Source organism: Pleurodeles waltl, chromosome 4_1 (assembly GCF_031143425.1).
Source record: "Pleurodeles waltl isolate 20211129_DDA chromosome 4_1, aPleWal1.hap1.20221129, whole genome shotgun sequence".
Lineage (NCBI taxonomy): Eukaryota > Metazoa > Chordata > Amphibia > Caudata > Salamandridae > Pleurodeles > Pleurodeles waltl.
The window spans coordinates 672,156,075-672,169,567 of record NC_090442.1 but is presented as its reverse complement, the minus strand read 5'-3'; the positions used below and the strand labels follow the sequence as shown (position 1 = coordinate 672,169,567).

Sequence of the window (13,493 nt, the reverse complement as noted above, 5' to 3'; positions counted from 1 at the left end):
GAAGATTCAAAACAATGCAATTAGCTGTTTTGGCTCAGATAAATTTCAGAGTAGTTGCCCACAGTGTCATAAGTGAAAATGTATAAATCTTGGTACTTCTCAATTTTAATTTTTTCCATCTTTCAAAATCCTAACTTATTAATTTTGGATACTATAAAAGGCAGATCTTTTTCCGTTCACAAATAAACTAAGTGAAATCTCCTCGGACGCTATACTTTCACATGAGCTTAGAATTTTTGTGCCTTAGGCACTCTTCTGATTTCAAAATTAAACAAGCAAGCAGTACCAAACGAAGTACAAATCCGTGAAAGTCAAGGGTATGTGCATGGTTACTGGTGTAAGCATTACTATGTCTAGTGCATATTAAAAAATGTCTCTGCTAAAAATAGTACATGCTATGCCACAGAACTCAGCAGTATTGCTTACAATGCAATAAGGATAGTGATGTAAATGGTACATAACTTAGTAATGGTGGCAATGGTAACTTAGTAATGCAGCAGAAAGTTTCCCACACCAAATAAAACATTCCTCACATATAGCAGAGGGAAGGTTGAAGCAATGTCATAAAAACAAAAATATATGTGATTGAAAGAGAACGTTCATGTTTTCATTTAATAAAAGAACGCTTACCATCCACATCTCCCAGGATGATGAATTTCTGAATTACATGATAGTGTTCCTTATTCTCCTCCAACACTCTCTGAAAAACAAAGGTCTCCGCTAAGAATGTAAGGAAATACTTTCATATGTCGAAAATTACAGGACTGCCAAAAGTGCTGCAGCATTACAGCCACACCACAATGTAGACTATACAAATGTCGATCACGTACGGTGATAGAAGCAGCTCCCCTGAAGCTAAAGACCATATCAGAAATAAATGATCATCCCATGTGTTTACCACTAATAATTTTTATATTACTTAGCTTGTGAATTTAGTATATTAGTCTTAAAGAGCACTGTTCCACCACAAGTGGCAACACGAGCGATTGTTTGGTGCAGATATACTACTGAACTGGTATACACTGTTGACTGTTAATTTAGTGGAACAATAAAGAATCTCAACGCAAACTGGGATACAGTTGTTTTAAAGCACAATTTTACTGGCACCTGGAAAAAAAATAGATACCATACCTTTAACAACGGTTTCCTCATACTTAAATATCAAGATTTGAACATGTTGGTCAATTTTCTTTTGCAGTGTAGCATTGTGTTTATTACTGTATGCAAGTTAATGATATTGTTTAATGGGCCAATCAAATGACGCAAGTACGTTCAGAGTCCACAGTTCTTGAGATGAAGGCTGGTATCAGAAAAAAGGGACCCAATGGTATCAAAAGCTAATTTATTGTAGCAACATTATGTTAATTTGTTGGTTCAGCAAGAGGCAGTGTTATCTCTGAAACGCAGAAATAAAACTATGGTTCTAATTACAGGTGTCAAAGACACTTAAAGGCAATCTCATGGCTAAAGAATAAATGCAGTTTGGACACTCAAAGCCCTTCTCACATACTAACAATCTTGGGGAGGTACAGACAACAGAACAGCTTGGTATACAAGGGAATTACTCCTCCAGGTATCGCTTCTGTACTGTGGCCAAGATTTTAACAGTGTATGAGGAAAACCCAAGTCTATTCACAACTCACTTGCAACAACGTTGCCAGATTTATTTTGCCCTTAAAATTAAATTATAAGGAGAAATGCACCAATCCATGCTAAAACAATGTACATCCTTAGCTTGGTCTTCCCACATGATACTATGGCCCTCATTATGACATCAGCGGTCTTTTCCCAAGACCGCCGATGCCACGGGCGCCAGAAGACCTCCATAATATGGACACTGCTGGATTTCTACCACAATTAGGGCTGAAATCCGTCAGAAGCCATGCTGGTAGGCGAGGCGCTTGCGCGGTGCTACCACCTGCATCGCCCGCTGTGTCTAACCTGATGCACATAAATTCACATCTGTTTTCAAAATCAAATTACTTGAATGACAGCCTGAGCAGAGTTACTACAAGTAACGGATTCTACAGCAGCTATAGATGTTTATAAAATGCTAGAATTGTGGAATACTTTTGCATTTCTAGTAGGTCACAAACTGTGCAAGCATAAAGCTGCCATAAGCATTCACCATGCATTTCTCTAGGCATCCCTAGGAGAAAATCGACATGGGTACTTGCAGGCAATCATAGTAAAATGGCTTCCTTCTAGATACAAATTTGGGAGGGGATACATGTAATTTTATTGATTTGGAGAAGATCGTCACAATTATAATCAATCACAATTAACTTCTAGCTTATTGCATTCTGGCATCCAACTGTCATCTCTCCACCTGGTATTTATTCTGAGGCATACTGAGAAAACGCCGAGAGCCGATTACATTCAGTCTGGTCAAGCTCTGTACCCTTGTATGTGAACATAGCTGAGCAATAATGAATATGGAAAAATACACTTAGATTGCAAGAGATGCCCTTAGAAAACACAGCAATACAAACGTTCTGCACTGCCAGAGGGTTGTTGCCTCGCAAGATGCACAGTTTCAACTACCAAAACAATTATTCATAAATTGAATGATTTCAGAGCCTTCTTACAAATTCACAATTAAAAAGTAAAATATGCTCTCAGCAACAGTTTTTGCAGCTGTGGTCATAAAAACCTCACATCCTCCCGAAAAATAAACAAAAAGTCAGTGCTTAATCACGAATACACTCTTGGAGCAACAAAAGAGGTTGCTTCTGAAAATAAACACTATTTGCCATACGTTAGCGAGAAAACCTTTGCCACTTTCCAAACAAACCTCCCTTATTCCAGTGGTTTGCTATATTCCTTGGAGGTCCAGGCTATAGACGTGACTGCAGATTAGTACAGAATTTGAGATGCCTGCAAGTAGTGGTAGGTTAAGTAATTTCCCAGACAGTCCCTGGTCTAAGGTTCACTCACTGGCTTAGCATCACATCTTTGCTTCAATGACCGAATATATACGGGCTTTGTAGATGTATCACTGCAAAACTTGTAGTCTTCCTTTTCTAATACATATACTTCAATCAAGCGTGACCACTCCAAGACAGTGGAAGTTCAGGCTCAGTGAGAATACAGGGATATGCCAATGAGTGGATGTAGCATAGATATGCAGTTGACTCCTAGCTAAGTGATACACAACAGTGCAAATTAAGGGGGTCATTTTGAGCTTGTGTGGTGGTCTGACAGCCACATTATGACTGTGCCGGTTGCGCCATGGTCAGACCGCCAGCACCACCAGTTTTGCTCCACAGGAGGGACTGGCGGTCCTAATCTGTCAGGACAGCCCTGCAAGCAGCACCGTCCTGGGGATTACGTCCCCCACCTCCGCTACCTTTTATACGGCGGCAGCACTGCCATGTAAAGGTTGGCAGAGAGGGGGTGCAGGGCACCCCAGATAGTGAACATCGCAACAGGTGCTGGTGCATCCTACGCAATGCAGCATTGCCGCCGGCTCAATTATGAGCAGGTGTCAATGTTGTAGGGTGTTTTCAGCTGGGCCAGCAGGAAAATCCTAATGGGTCCAACTGGAAGGCGGCCACACTTGCGACAACCTAACTGGGGGAGTTTGGCGGACGGCCTTTTCCATCCGCCAAACTCATAATGACCCCCTAAGTGTTTATATTGCATAAACAATAGTGGTTATGCTGATGGTTCGAGCTTCCTTCAGTATGTATGTGACAACTTTGGTCGTATTGTATCAAGGGTGCCAACCTGTACCACACACAACCACTTCAGGTGCATTCGTGTCGGTTGGAAAACAACCTAACTTGAGAACAGTAATATACCAGGGCACACCAAAAAGTCCATAAGGTCCAGTCCTTTGTGTATTTATACAGAAACGTACAACACTGTAATACAGTACATCAAGAAGAATTTAATTTGTTCGTTTTCATATGCTTCCCATAAGAACACCAGCTAGTCCAATGAAAATACAGCAGGCACGTGTTTCGTCAATAAGACTTCCTCAAGGCTGTAAAATAAATGTATAGAGAAAGAAATGTGTAGTGATACCATACCAAGGTATTTCTAAAAATGATGAAGAGTACCGTTCTTATAAAAACAAAGCCGAAACCAAAATATGTAAAAAAGAAGAAAATGATACAAAAGAAACACACAAAAGGGTCCCCAATGCAGTATATCTAGAGTAATGAAAACTATGTGAAGCCCAACAGGAAGACATAATTCCATGCAATATTGTGCATTATCACCCATGTGACCGTCTTGAGTTCTTGTGAGTGACCCAAGTACACACATAAATCACTCAGACACTAAAATCTCAAAGAACCCATAAACCAGGAGTGAAAGTAATTGTGCCAAGTAAGAACATTCTGAACAAAAAAGGGGCACAACAGCAACCTACCGAAGGTAGAAAATTCTGAACCCAGTAGATGATTTCTGTAAAAGTTTCCTATATTCAGGACATATAACAAATCCAATAGCATTGTATATACAAAGCATGTAATATGCTGCAAGCAGCCGACCTTGATAAGTCTACGAATTAATAAAAAAATGCAAGGATTATAATACAAGTATTCAGATGAATGCCTAGACTGCCAAACGTGCGAAGCACCAAGACGAAAACACATAGTAAATCAAACGTCAACCAAAAAACATTTCTAGACGAGGGTATTAATAGAATACCCCTATCAACAAAACTTCCATTTATGCAGCTGCCTTGATAAGGAATATTAAAAGTCCGTCATAATACTATGTACTTATATACAGACTCGTGCAAGTGGGATGAAATACCATATCGTCAGGACTTATCATTGATACCAATAGACCAGTATGCTATTCTGAACACCAATGTCAAAGTACAATACTACACGAGAAAATACATGCCATTCGTGGCAGCAAACATTCACCGTGCGTTAGGCGCGGTATATTAAAAAGTCACCGTAAATGTCCGGTTTCAAACTTAGTCCGTGAAAACGTTTAAGTAAAGGGCTTGCGCGCCACCACCCATTTTAAAGTGAAAAACACGAACCAAGCAAGTGGACATAGAAAGCGGACTGCAAATAGGTAGAAATAAATAGAAATCGATCGCCTGAAAATACAGTTGCCATTTTGGAGTAGTATAAATCAGTGTCACACTAGGCACATGCAAGTGAATTGAATTTGCGTGTTTCATGCATACAAACAAAACCTGTTTACGTATTGCATTTAAAGCCAAAATGGCATAAAAGAGTAAACAGGAGAAGAACAGAATGCAGCAACAAGATGTAACATGGGAATATATACACGTCATGGTGTAACACACTTTCCATTATTTACATTAATAGGAGGAAAATCCCTGTAAGAAAGATGCAGAGCAAAAGAAAATAAATGTCTAGAGTGACAATAACAGATCCTGTAATAAGGCTGGTATTAAATTTCGGGGAGGATACATTATTTGCCATATTTGGAAGAGGTGACAGCTTGCATAAAAAAACAAGAGATGTTACAAGTGCAGAAAACTGTACACAGAATAGAATGAGCCGCTTCCCAAAATACATTTTTTAAGAACAAATATTATATATATTGTGTATGTAAAATATAGTACCACATGTAGTTTTCAAAAGTAGCAAAATATGATGGGTGGACAAAATGCACATTCTTACAAAAAACATGTAAATCTTTATCTACATTTAATCCTTCCTACACTGCTCTTAATTTAATTATCCATTTACTCTCTAGCCGTCTTAACATCAGCGTCTTGTGTTATTGTTGCTTGAAATAACTAACTATAACTGCTGAATTTCTATGGTTTTGCGCGTGTAAATTCAGAACCTAACTATAACGTCCCCGTAACTTTAGTTTTTTCATTGAATACACACACAAACACACACATACACACACACCGCCTCACACTAGTGTCAATTTCTTTCTGATCTGTGTCTGTGGCAATGGATGCAGGAGCCGTCGATCATGGAGTAGGGCAGCGTGCACACTTTATAGAGTGGAGCATATAATTGACTATGTAAGCCCTGTCCACAGACAGAGGAGCTTGAGTCGGTGAGGAATGTGCAGTTAGAAAAAGTCTCTACAACAAAAGGCATTACAGTTGGTACGTAAAGTTTAGTTCCGATAGGGATTTGTAACTTCAAATTTCTCTCCTTTTTGAATATTTACCAAAGCAGTACCTCCGTAGGTGGTGGATATGTGGAATGGCTAAAACCTGGAAATTTTGAGGACAGATCGGGTAAAGTATCCACCCCAGAAGACCTGGTTGTCTATGCAATAATGCTGGGTAACCGTTGTAGAAAGCTGGCTATCTATATACTGTACCAATGTAGGGGGGTACATCAGGCAGATAGTCCAATGTTCTCTTTGTGGTTGTGTGGGGGAGAAGGTTCAGGCTAAGAGGGTAGTGCTAAGCATTTGTTTAACAGTGTCAATAAATGAGAGAGACACTCAAGAAGAGCCACAATTACAATTTAGCAAAAACAACAAAGATACAAATATTAATTTAGACACCAAGATCTACAAGATCAGTTGAGTACTATGAGTTAGAGAGTATTAAAAATACAGAAAATACAGCTGTCAGATTTGAGGCATGAACTTTGAACACGGTCATGTTATCCTATGGTAGAAACATACACTGCATAGGGTGACTAGCAAATGACTTGCAGGACCTTTCATCTGGACTTAATGAAAGTAAGGGCCAAGAACCTAGAAAGTACCAACAGTTTGTGTTTACCTGTCTTAGTGTGTCAGGGTGCAGAGGTGCTCCCAGCTGTGGTAGCTTTGGAAGCTATACACTAAACTCCAATGGAAAAAAGTAACTGGAAAAAGGCTGCATGAGGGAACTGGGGAGGAGGGCAGACCAGCAAAACCCAAAGGGTGGCTCGGCTCTTGAGGGTCTACAGAGCAAGTGTGCACTGTTGGTATGCTCGGACTCAAGCTTTGGGGTTCAGATGCAGATGTATTTCGTCCAGCGGGTCACTTGTGTGGAGGCTCTCACTGTTTAGGTCGACATGAAGATGGGAAAAAAAAAAACAGGACAACAGGGTCAGTGTGGAGAAGTGTGGCTCAATGGTTAGAGCGGCAGCCCCTGAAGCAGAGATCTGGCTCAAGACCAGGGTTCAAGTCCCGCTTCGGCAGGTCTTGGGCTCAATTCCCCTTGACCAGATAATTCTCGCCTCGGTGCCTAATCTAATTCATGGGTCCCACTCTGCAACTCTGGGCAATAGCTTGCTTAATCTCCACAACGGCCCCAACAGCGCTTGGATGCCTGGCTTCACCCTGGGGGTGCTCAGGAGTGGGCGCCTCACAGGGAAAAGCCAGGAGGGGTTCCATAGCGGTATGAGTACAGCGCCTTGAGACCCTAACGGGTGAGTAGTGCGCTATACAAGTGCTAATTTACATTTACTATAGAGGATGCGGACATCACACGTCAGTAGGACTGTCTTAGCGGTGTTGGTGTCCGGGCTGGAGACCTAATAAACCTTGGCTGCTGCAAGGGCTTTGGTACCCTGGGTATTGATGCAGGGAGGCTCCAGGCAGGATCTGCGTCCTGAGGACTAGATTGGTCATCAGGACTGCACTCCTGGACACACGGGATCCCCTTCCTGGTAAGTTGTTCCCTAGGAGGGCACGATGGTCAGCAAACCGGGAGACCGGCCAGTTAGTGCCTGCTGGTGCAGGGAAGTTACTCCACTCCAAGGGAGTTGCAGGCTGTTTGGCGAAGTGTTGGCAGTCCTTTGAGGCTTTGGTACGATGCATAGCGGCAGGAAGAGTCGAGTCTCTGCAGTTTTTAGGACAGGAGCAGGTAGGCAGGGTTTGGTGCCAAAATCACAGTTCTTGCATGGATCAGCTCTTCTTTGTTCTTCTTGAGTCATGTAAATATAAGTTTCTGGTCTTGCAGGGCCACTTAAATACTGAATTTAGGGGTCTTAGGAAGAGTGAAGGGTAGCAGCCAATTGGATACTTACTCCTGGGCCACTATACATCCTATATGACCACTTCCTGTGGGGAGCGGACATAACCCTGTCCCAGAGTTCCTAATTCCTCCAAAAACACAATAGTGGAATCCTTCTTTCGTGGAGCACATCAGGCGGCCCACCTTAGGGGTGTGATTAGCCTGGAGGTGTAACACCTAGTGATTTGGGGAAGCCAGGGTCACACAGCAAAGGGCGGCAGAGGCTTTGACGCCTTCGGCCCAGATATGCTGATTTACTAGTCATCCTGCTGAGAGGAGGCGATAACACCTATCTCCGGAACAGGCATTGTTTCTGGCCTCAGAGCACTGACCCTTACCTCCAGGGGTCAGACAATTGTCTGTGGTGGCAGTTTGGTCGACACCAGCCTGCACACTAGAAGACTAGGAGGTTTTTAGGGGGCACCTCTAAGGTGCCATCTCAGTGTACATCATAATAAATCAAATACTGGGATCAGTATGGATTTATTAAGATGAGGTGTTTGATACCAAACGCCATAGGTTTCAGTAAATCCATTAAGTAGCTGGCTAACTTGTAATTACCAGTGCTCAATACATACCTTAAAATAGCTTCCCTGTTCACTTGCAATATCTAGTAATAGAACTAGACATCACATGGGTGCATCTGTTTTATGCAGATATGTCCTCACATAAAATATAATGGAACCTGCCTTAGGGGTGTCTTACAAACAAAATATGCAGTGACTGTGGCATGGCACACAAGAAGAGTGCAGCTTACAATGTGTGGGTGTGGGTGTGTGTGTGTGTGTGTGTGTGTGGGTGTGGGTGTGTGTGTGTGTGTAGAATCCCTTAAAGTGCCATAATTACATTCTGGAGCCCTTAGGGACCCTCTTTAGTACCCATGTACCAGGGGTACAATTTACTAGGTACTTACAGGGGTGCCAAAGTGTGTGCCAGTTGTAAATAATTATACCATATTACCTTGTTTCAGGGAAAGAGCACTGGCCCTGGGTCTTGGTTAGCAGGAACCCAGTGCACCTTCAGTCCAAAAACATCAGCACCAGTGGTAAAAAAAAAAAAAAAAATGTATTTTTGGCGGGGGGAGGGGGGGGGGGGTGGGGGGTGGGGGGCATGTCAAAAGGGGCACTTTTCTACAACTGTGTGGGGGGATACCCATGTAGCAGCCTGGCTAGTGTCCATGACTAGCATACTGAGCACAAGGGCAGTGGGAGCAGCCTTTGCTCTGTTGGAATGAACGCACAAGCCTTCAGGGGCTGCTTCTTGGCTAGGCCTAAGCATGTGTTGATGCAAAACACAATTCTTTGGGAAGTGTTTCTTTGTTGCACCCCTTTGCTGTTTTTTGCTCAAGAAACGGACGAAAAGCTGGCCATCCTCTAAGTTCTCTCTCTCATCCAATCAGTGTAAAACGTAAGGGCCCTCTGTAGGTCAAGTCAGTAAAGCCGGTCCTCCTCAGGGGGCTGAGGTGGGGCATAGGGAGCTTGGATGGTGATGGATTGCCCTATATGGAAGGGTGTGGCTACCTTCAGCAGGCATGGCACCTGTCTGGAGGGCTAGTTTGTCTAGAAAATATATATAATTGTAAGAGACACTAAGCTTACTGTTCATTTACTTGGCTGGCAAATGTTATTGCGATAAGGAACGCAGTCTTAATGGTCAAAACTTGTAAAGGAAAACTATGCATTGGCTATAATGGCGTGACCATTAGATAAGTGAAAACCAAATTATGGTCCCATAACAGAGTCACAAAAGGTGTTGGCAGGAAAATGTGGATCAGCCCCTTCAGAAAACACATCACAACGGGTGACTCGAAGAGGGAGGATGACCCAGTAAAAATAGGAAGACAGAAAAGACTGACAAATAACCTTTAACTGTGGTCACAGCAAGGCCACGCTGGGCTAATGAAAGCCAAACTAGAAGGATGTCTGCAAAATAGAGGGAAGCTTGCTTGCAAGGGTTGAGCATGGTGAAGGGATCATCAAGCAACAAACTTTTCCTAGTGCCCTGAATGTACAGTTTTAGTGGAAGGGCATCTGGCAGCCAGAATGACACCAACCTCTTCAGTATGAAGCTAGAAATCCGTCAACTGTCACTACTTGATCTCCACCAACAGAGGTGTAGGTTGTGCAAGCTCTACAGCAGAATCAGGCCTTGCTGATGCGCTAGGAGGTTCTCCCAAAAGGAAAGCTGATTCATCAGAGGGTAGATGCTCATAGCCAGAATTTCCTGGTAGCACACTCGGTTTTACCCAGCCTGGGCCATCAGGTGACTCAGGCCCGGTCTTTCCTGATCTTTTTCAGTACTTTGGCTTGAGATGTAGGGGGCGAAAAGGCATATAGGAGTCCGAGTCACCAATGCAGCCGGATGGATTCTCCTAGGAAGGACTGCCTTCAGGGCTCACTTGACACTGCGTGATCTCTGCGGTGGCAAATAGGTTGAGTCAGAGTTCTGCCCACTGCATCCTTCCAAATGTTGGGCGATCAGGGCGATGTCCTGAGCAATTTGCCACATTCAGAGATGTAAAGCACCCTTGAGCCCACCTACCCTGTTTGTTGCAGTACTGCTTGGTGGTTATGTTGTCTGAAGCACAACATAGTTGGGAGAACTCCTTCAGCGTCAAGCGAATCGCTCAAAACTCCAGCAAGCTGATGTGAAATCAAGCTTCCACTGGAGACCAGACTCCTCTGATCTCCACCTCTCAAAAATGACCATCTCATCCCACCAACAATGCATCAGTCGCAACCATTAGCTCTAGGTGGGGTAAGGAGAGGGGCCTGCCATCATTCCAACTGCGTTCGAGAAGGCACCACTGCAGATCTTTTGCAGTTTCCTTTGACAGACTTCAGATCTCGCAGCACAGCCCACATGTGCCACCTGGTGTGACCCACAAGCAGGATGCAGGAGGCCAAGAGTCTCAGAAACTTCAAAGCTCTCTAACGGAGGTCTAGGTCAAGGGTGGAAGTATCTGGATTATATCCTGAATGTCCTGCAGTCATTAAGTCAGAGGGATGGCTGGGAGGGGCACTATATCCGGGATGGCTCTAATGTGAAGCCTCTGAGAAGGAGTCAGGTGTGAGTTGGGTGTGACTTTGGTTATTGATGGAAAAACCAAACAATGTCACCAGGGTTCAAATGGCTTGTATATGTTTGAAAGTCAATACTCTAAAAAGTGGGCTATTGCAATATTAAGTCTGGATCTACAGGAGGTGGTCTGTGCTCTTCATCCATCTATTGGCTGGAGGTCAATCTCCTGGTTTTGATCAGGTGCACTCCAGATCATCAGTTAAAGCCTCATTACAGGGAAGCAGAGGCTCCTGCATGGACTGCACAGGATTAAGGACCTCTGTCAGGAGAGTAGTCTTGAATTCTTGTGTTGGCAAAACAAGGTAAAGTGTCACGGCTACCTCTGCATTACTGTGGAGAAGGAGGCAAACTCTGCACTAGCCATAATGGGATTAGGTGATGCCATGGTCTGGGGAGGTGTCTTGGCCACTGGCGTCTTGGAGATCATATAAAATATTGTCCTTATGATGTTAGTTATCATCATCAAAACTGTCTCCCAAAACATAATGTGGGGTATAGTCCAGTTCAGAGAGGGCATATTGTCTAGGTCTGGATGTTGGAGCTCAATTCTATGAATCAGACAAAAAAACTGGCTCCTCTTCTGACATCAGTGATATCGGGCCCAGCATAGATATGTGCAGCAGTGGCAACAAACATAGCGTTGTGCAAAATGCCAAATGCAGACCGCGGATGACGTAAGGCCCAGATTCAGCAGATCCCAAGACTAAGATAGACTCAAGGTGAGGTCGAGGATGGATCTGCTGATGCTAGACAAGTTGGAGACCCCCACAGTGAGGTCGAAAGGCGTTCCAGAGGAATCCAATGTGGCACTGAAAATGTGGTCCAGGGGCACCTTCAGATGCTAGAGGTACTGTGGAATTGCTGTCCATCCAGGGGGAGGCCGAAGCAGGATCAGCGTTAGGTTCGGTTCCCCGCAGGGGGATATGATTCCATGGCCTAGAGGTGCGTGGGGGTGCCGTGTGACCCCAAGTGGCAGAATGGAGGAGACCCATGCTTCAATTTATTTATGCTCCTTGTGGGAATTCCTGGACTTCCCTGAGCCCCAAGACATTGATGATCGGTCCAAGGAGCACGTCTGCCCTCCTGACTTCAACCAGGACCGCCACGTCTTCGGCTCACAGTTGCCGATGGCCTTCCTGTTCGTTTGAAGGTGAGGGACCATAAATAGACATTGAAGGTGTCCCTTAAACCCGGAAGTCTTAGGGGGTGATCCACGTCAGCAGGGGCAGAAAGAATGGAAATGACACCAGCGCGAAAGCGAGATATATATTCACTTAAACAAGGGGTACAGGGACGTTCTAGTTAGGCTCACACAAAGCGTACAAAACCACAGAAATTCACCAGTTAGAGTTATCTGAAGTAACTAACTCGTGCCCTAAGGCAAGATGGCTGGCAACACTTCCTGGTTTGAAGTGTTGGCGCCAATCTAATCTCAGCACAAGATTGGAAGGGGTCGCAAATCCTTCACGTCCCTATACATACAAATTTGGATTTTCTTCAATTTCTCAAGAACTACTGAACGGATTTACACCAAATAACAAAAAGGGCTCTTTCTGGGACAAGAGCTGGGACAAGAGCTACCTTTCTGCCAAATTGGGTTGTGTACTTTTTCTCCACCCTAGGTGTGATGGCTCTGCCTTTGACGGGCTCTTGAAATACTTGTTTTGAGTGTTTCAACATCCCTGGTAACATTGGCAGACTTTGGTATTGACTGTGTCGACGAAAAAGTATTAAATAAAAAGTCATCCTCAATGGGTTCAGCGTGCAGTGCCACATTGTGAAAAGCCGCTGCTCTGGACACCACTTGCGTGTAGGCAGTATTGTCTTCAGGTGGTGATGGTCTTGCTGGGTAGCAGTCTGGACTATTGTCTGATACTGGCGCATCATATAGATCCCATGCATCTGGGTCATCCTGGCTCATCCCTGTGTGCGTTGGAGATTGCATCACAGGGGGTTGCAATTGGTGACAGTTGCGGTGAGTGGTGTGGTGATGGTTGTGGCGAAGAGCTAGGTGGAGTTACTGCTTTTGCCACTTTTGCTTGTGGTTGTTTTTCTTTGTCTTGGAAAGCAAGTTTCCTTTTCATCTTTATAGGAGGGAGAGTTCTTATTTTCCCTGTTTCCTTTTGAATATGGAGCCTTCTTTGTGTATAATCTGGCTCCCCCGCTTCTAGCTCTTGTCCACATTTATGGCCTTGTAGTTGTGCTGAAAGGTCTTGTTCTTCAGAGTAGGAGCCTGTTTTCGGCTCCGAAGGCGGGATATGCACAGCATGTGTATCTGCAGCTACACATGCCATCGAACATATATATATATATATATATGGAAAATGTCACTTACCTAGTGTACATCTGTTCGTGGCATGAGATGCTGCAGATTCAAATGCTTTGCACATCCCGCCATCTAGGGTTGGGCTCGGAGTGTTACAAGTTGTTTTTCTTCGAAGAAGTCTTTTCGAGTCACGAGATCGAGGGACTCCTCCCCCTTTCGGCTCCATTG

At 43.9% G+C, this 13,493-nt stretch overlaps 1 protein-coding gene across 1 annotated transcript in view; it reads right to left on the bottom strand.

The window, feature by feature from the left end:
* Window positions 1–13,493, bottom strand: part of NUP107 (nucleoporin 107) — a 394,223-nt gene that overhangs the window by 156,256 nt on the left and 224,474 nt on the right. Inside the window, exon 18 of the mRNA XM_069229180.1 lies at window positions 631–700. Coding sequence (XP_069085281.1) covers window positions 631–700 — 70 coding nt within the window. The remainder of the gene's footprint in view (window positions 1–630; window positions 701–13,493) is intronic.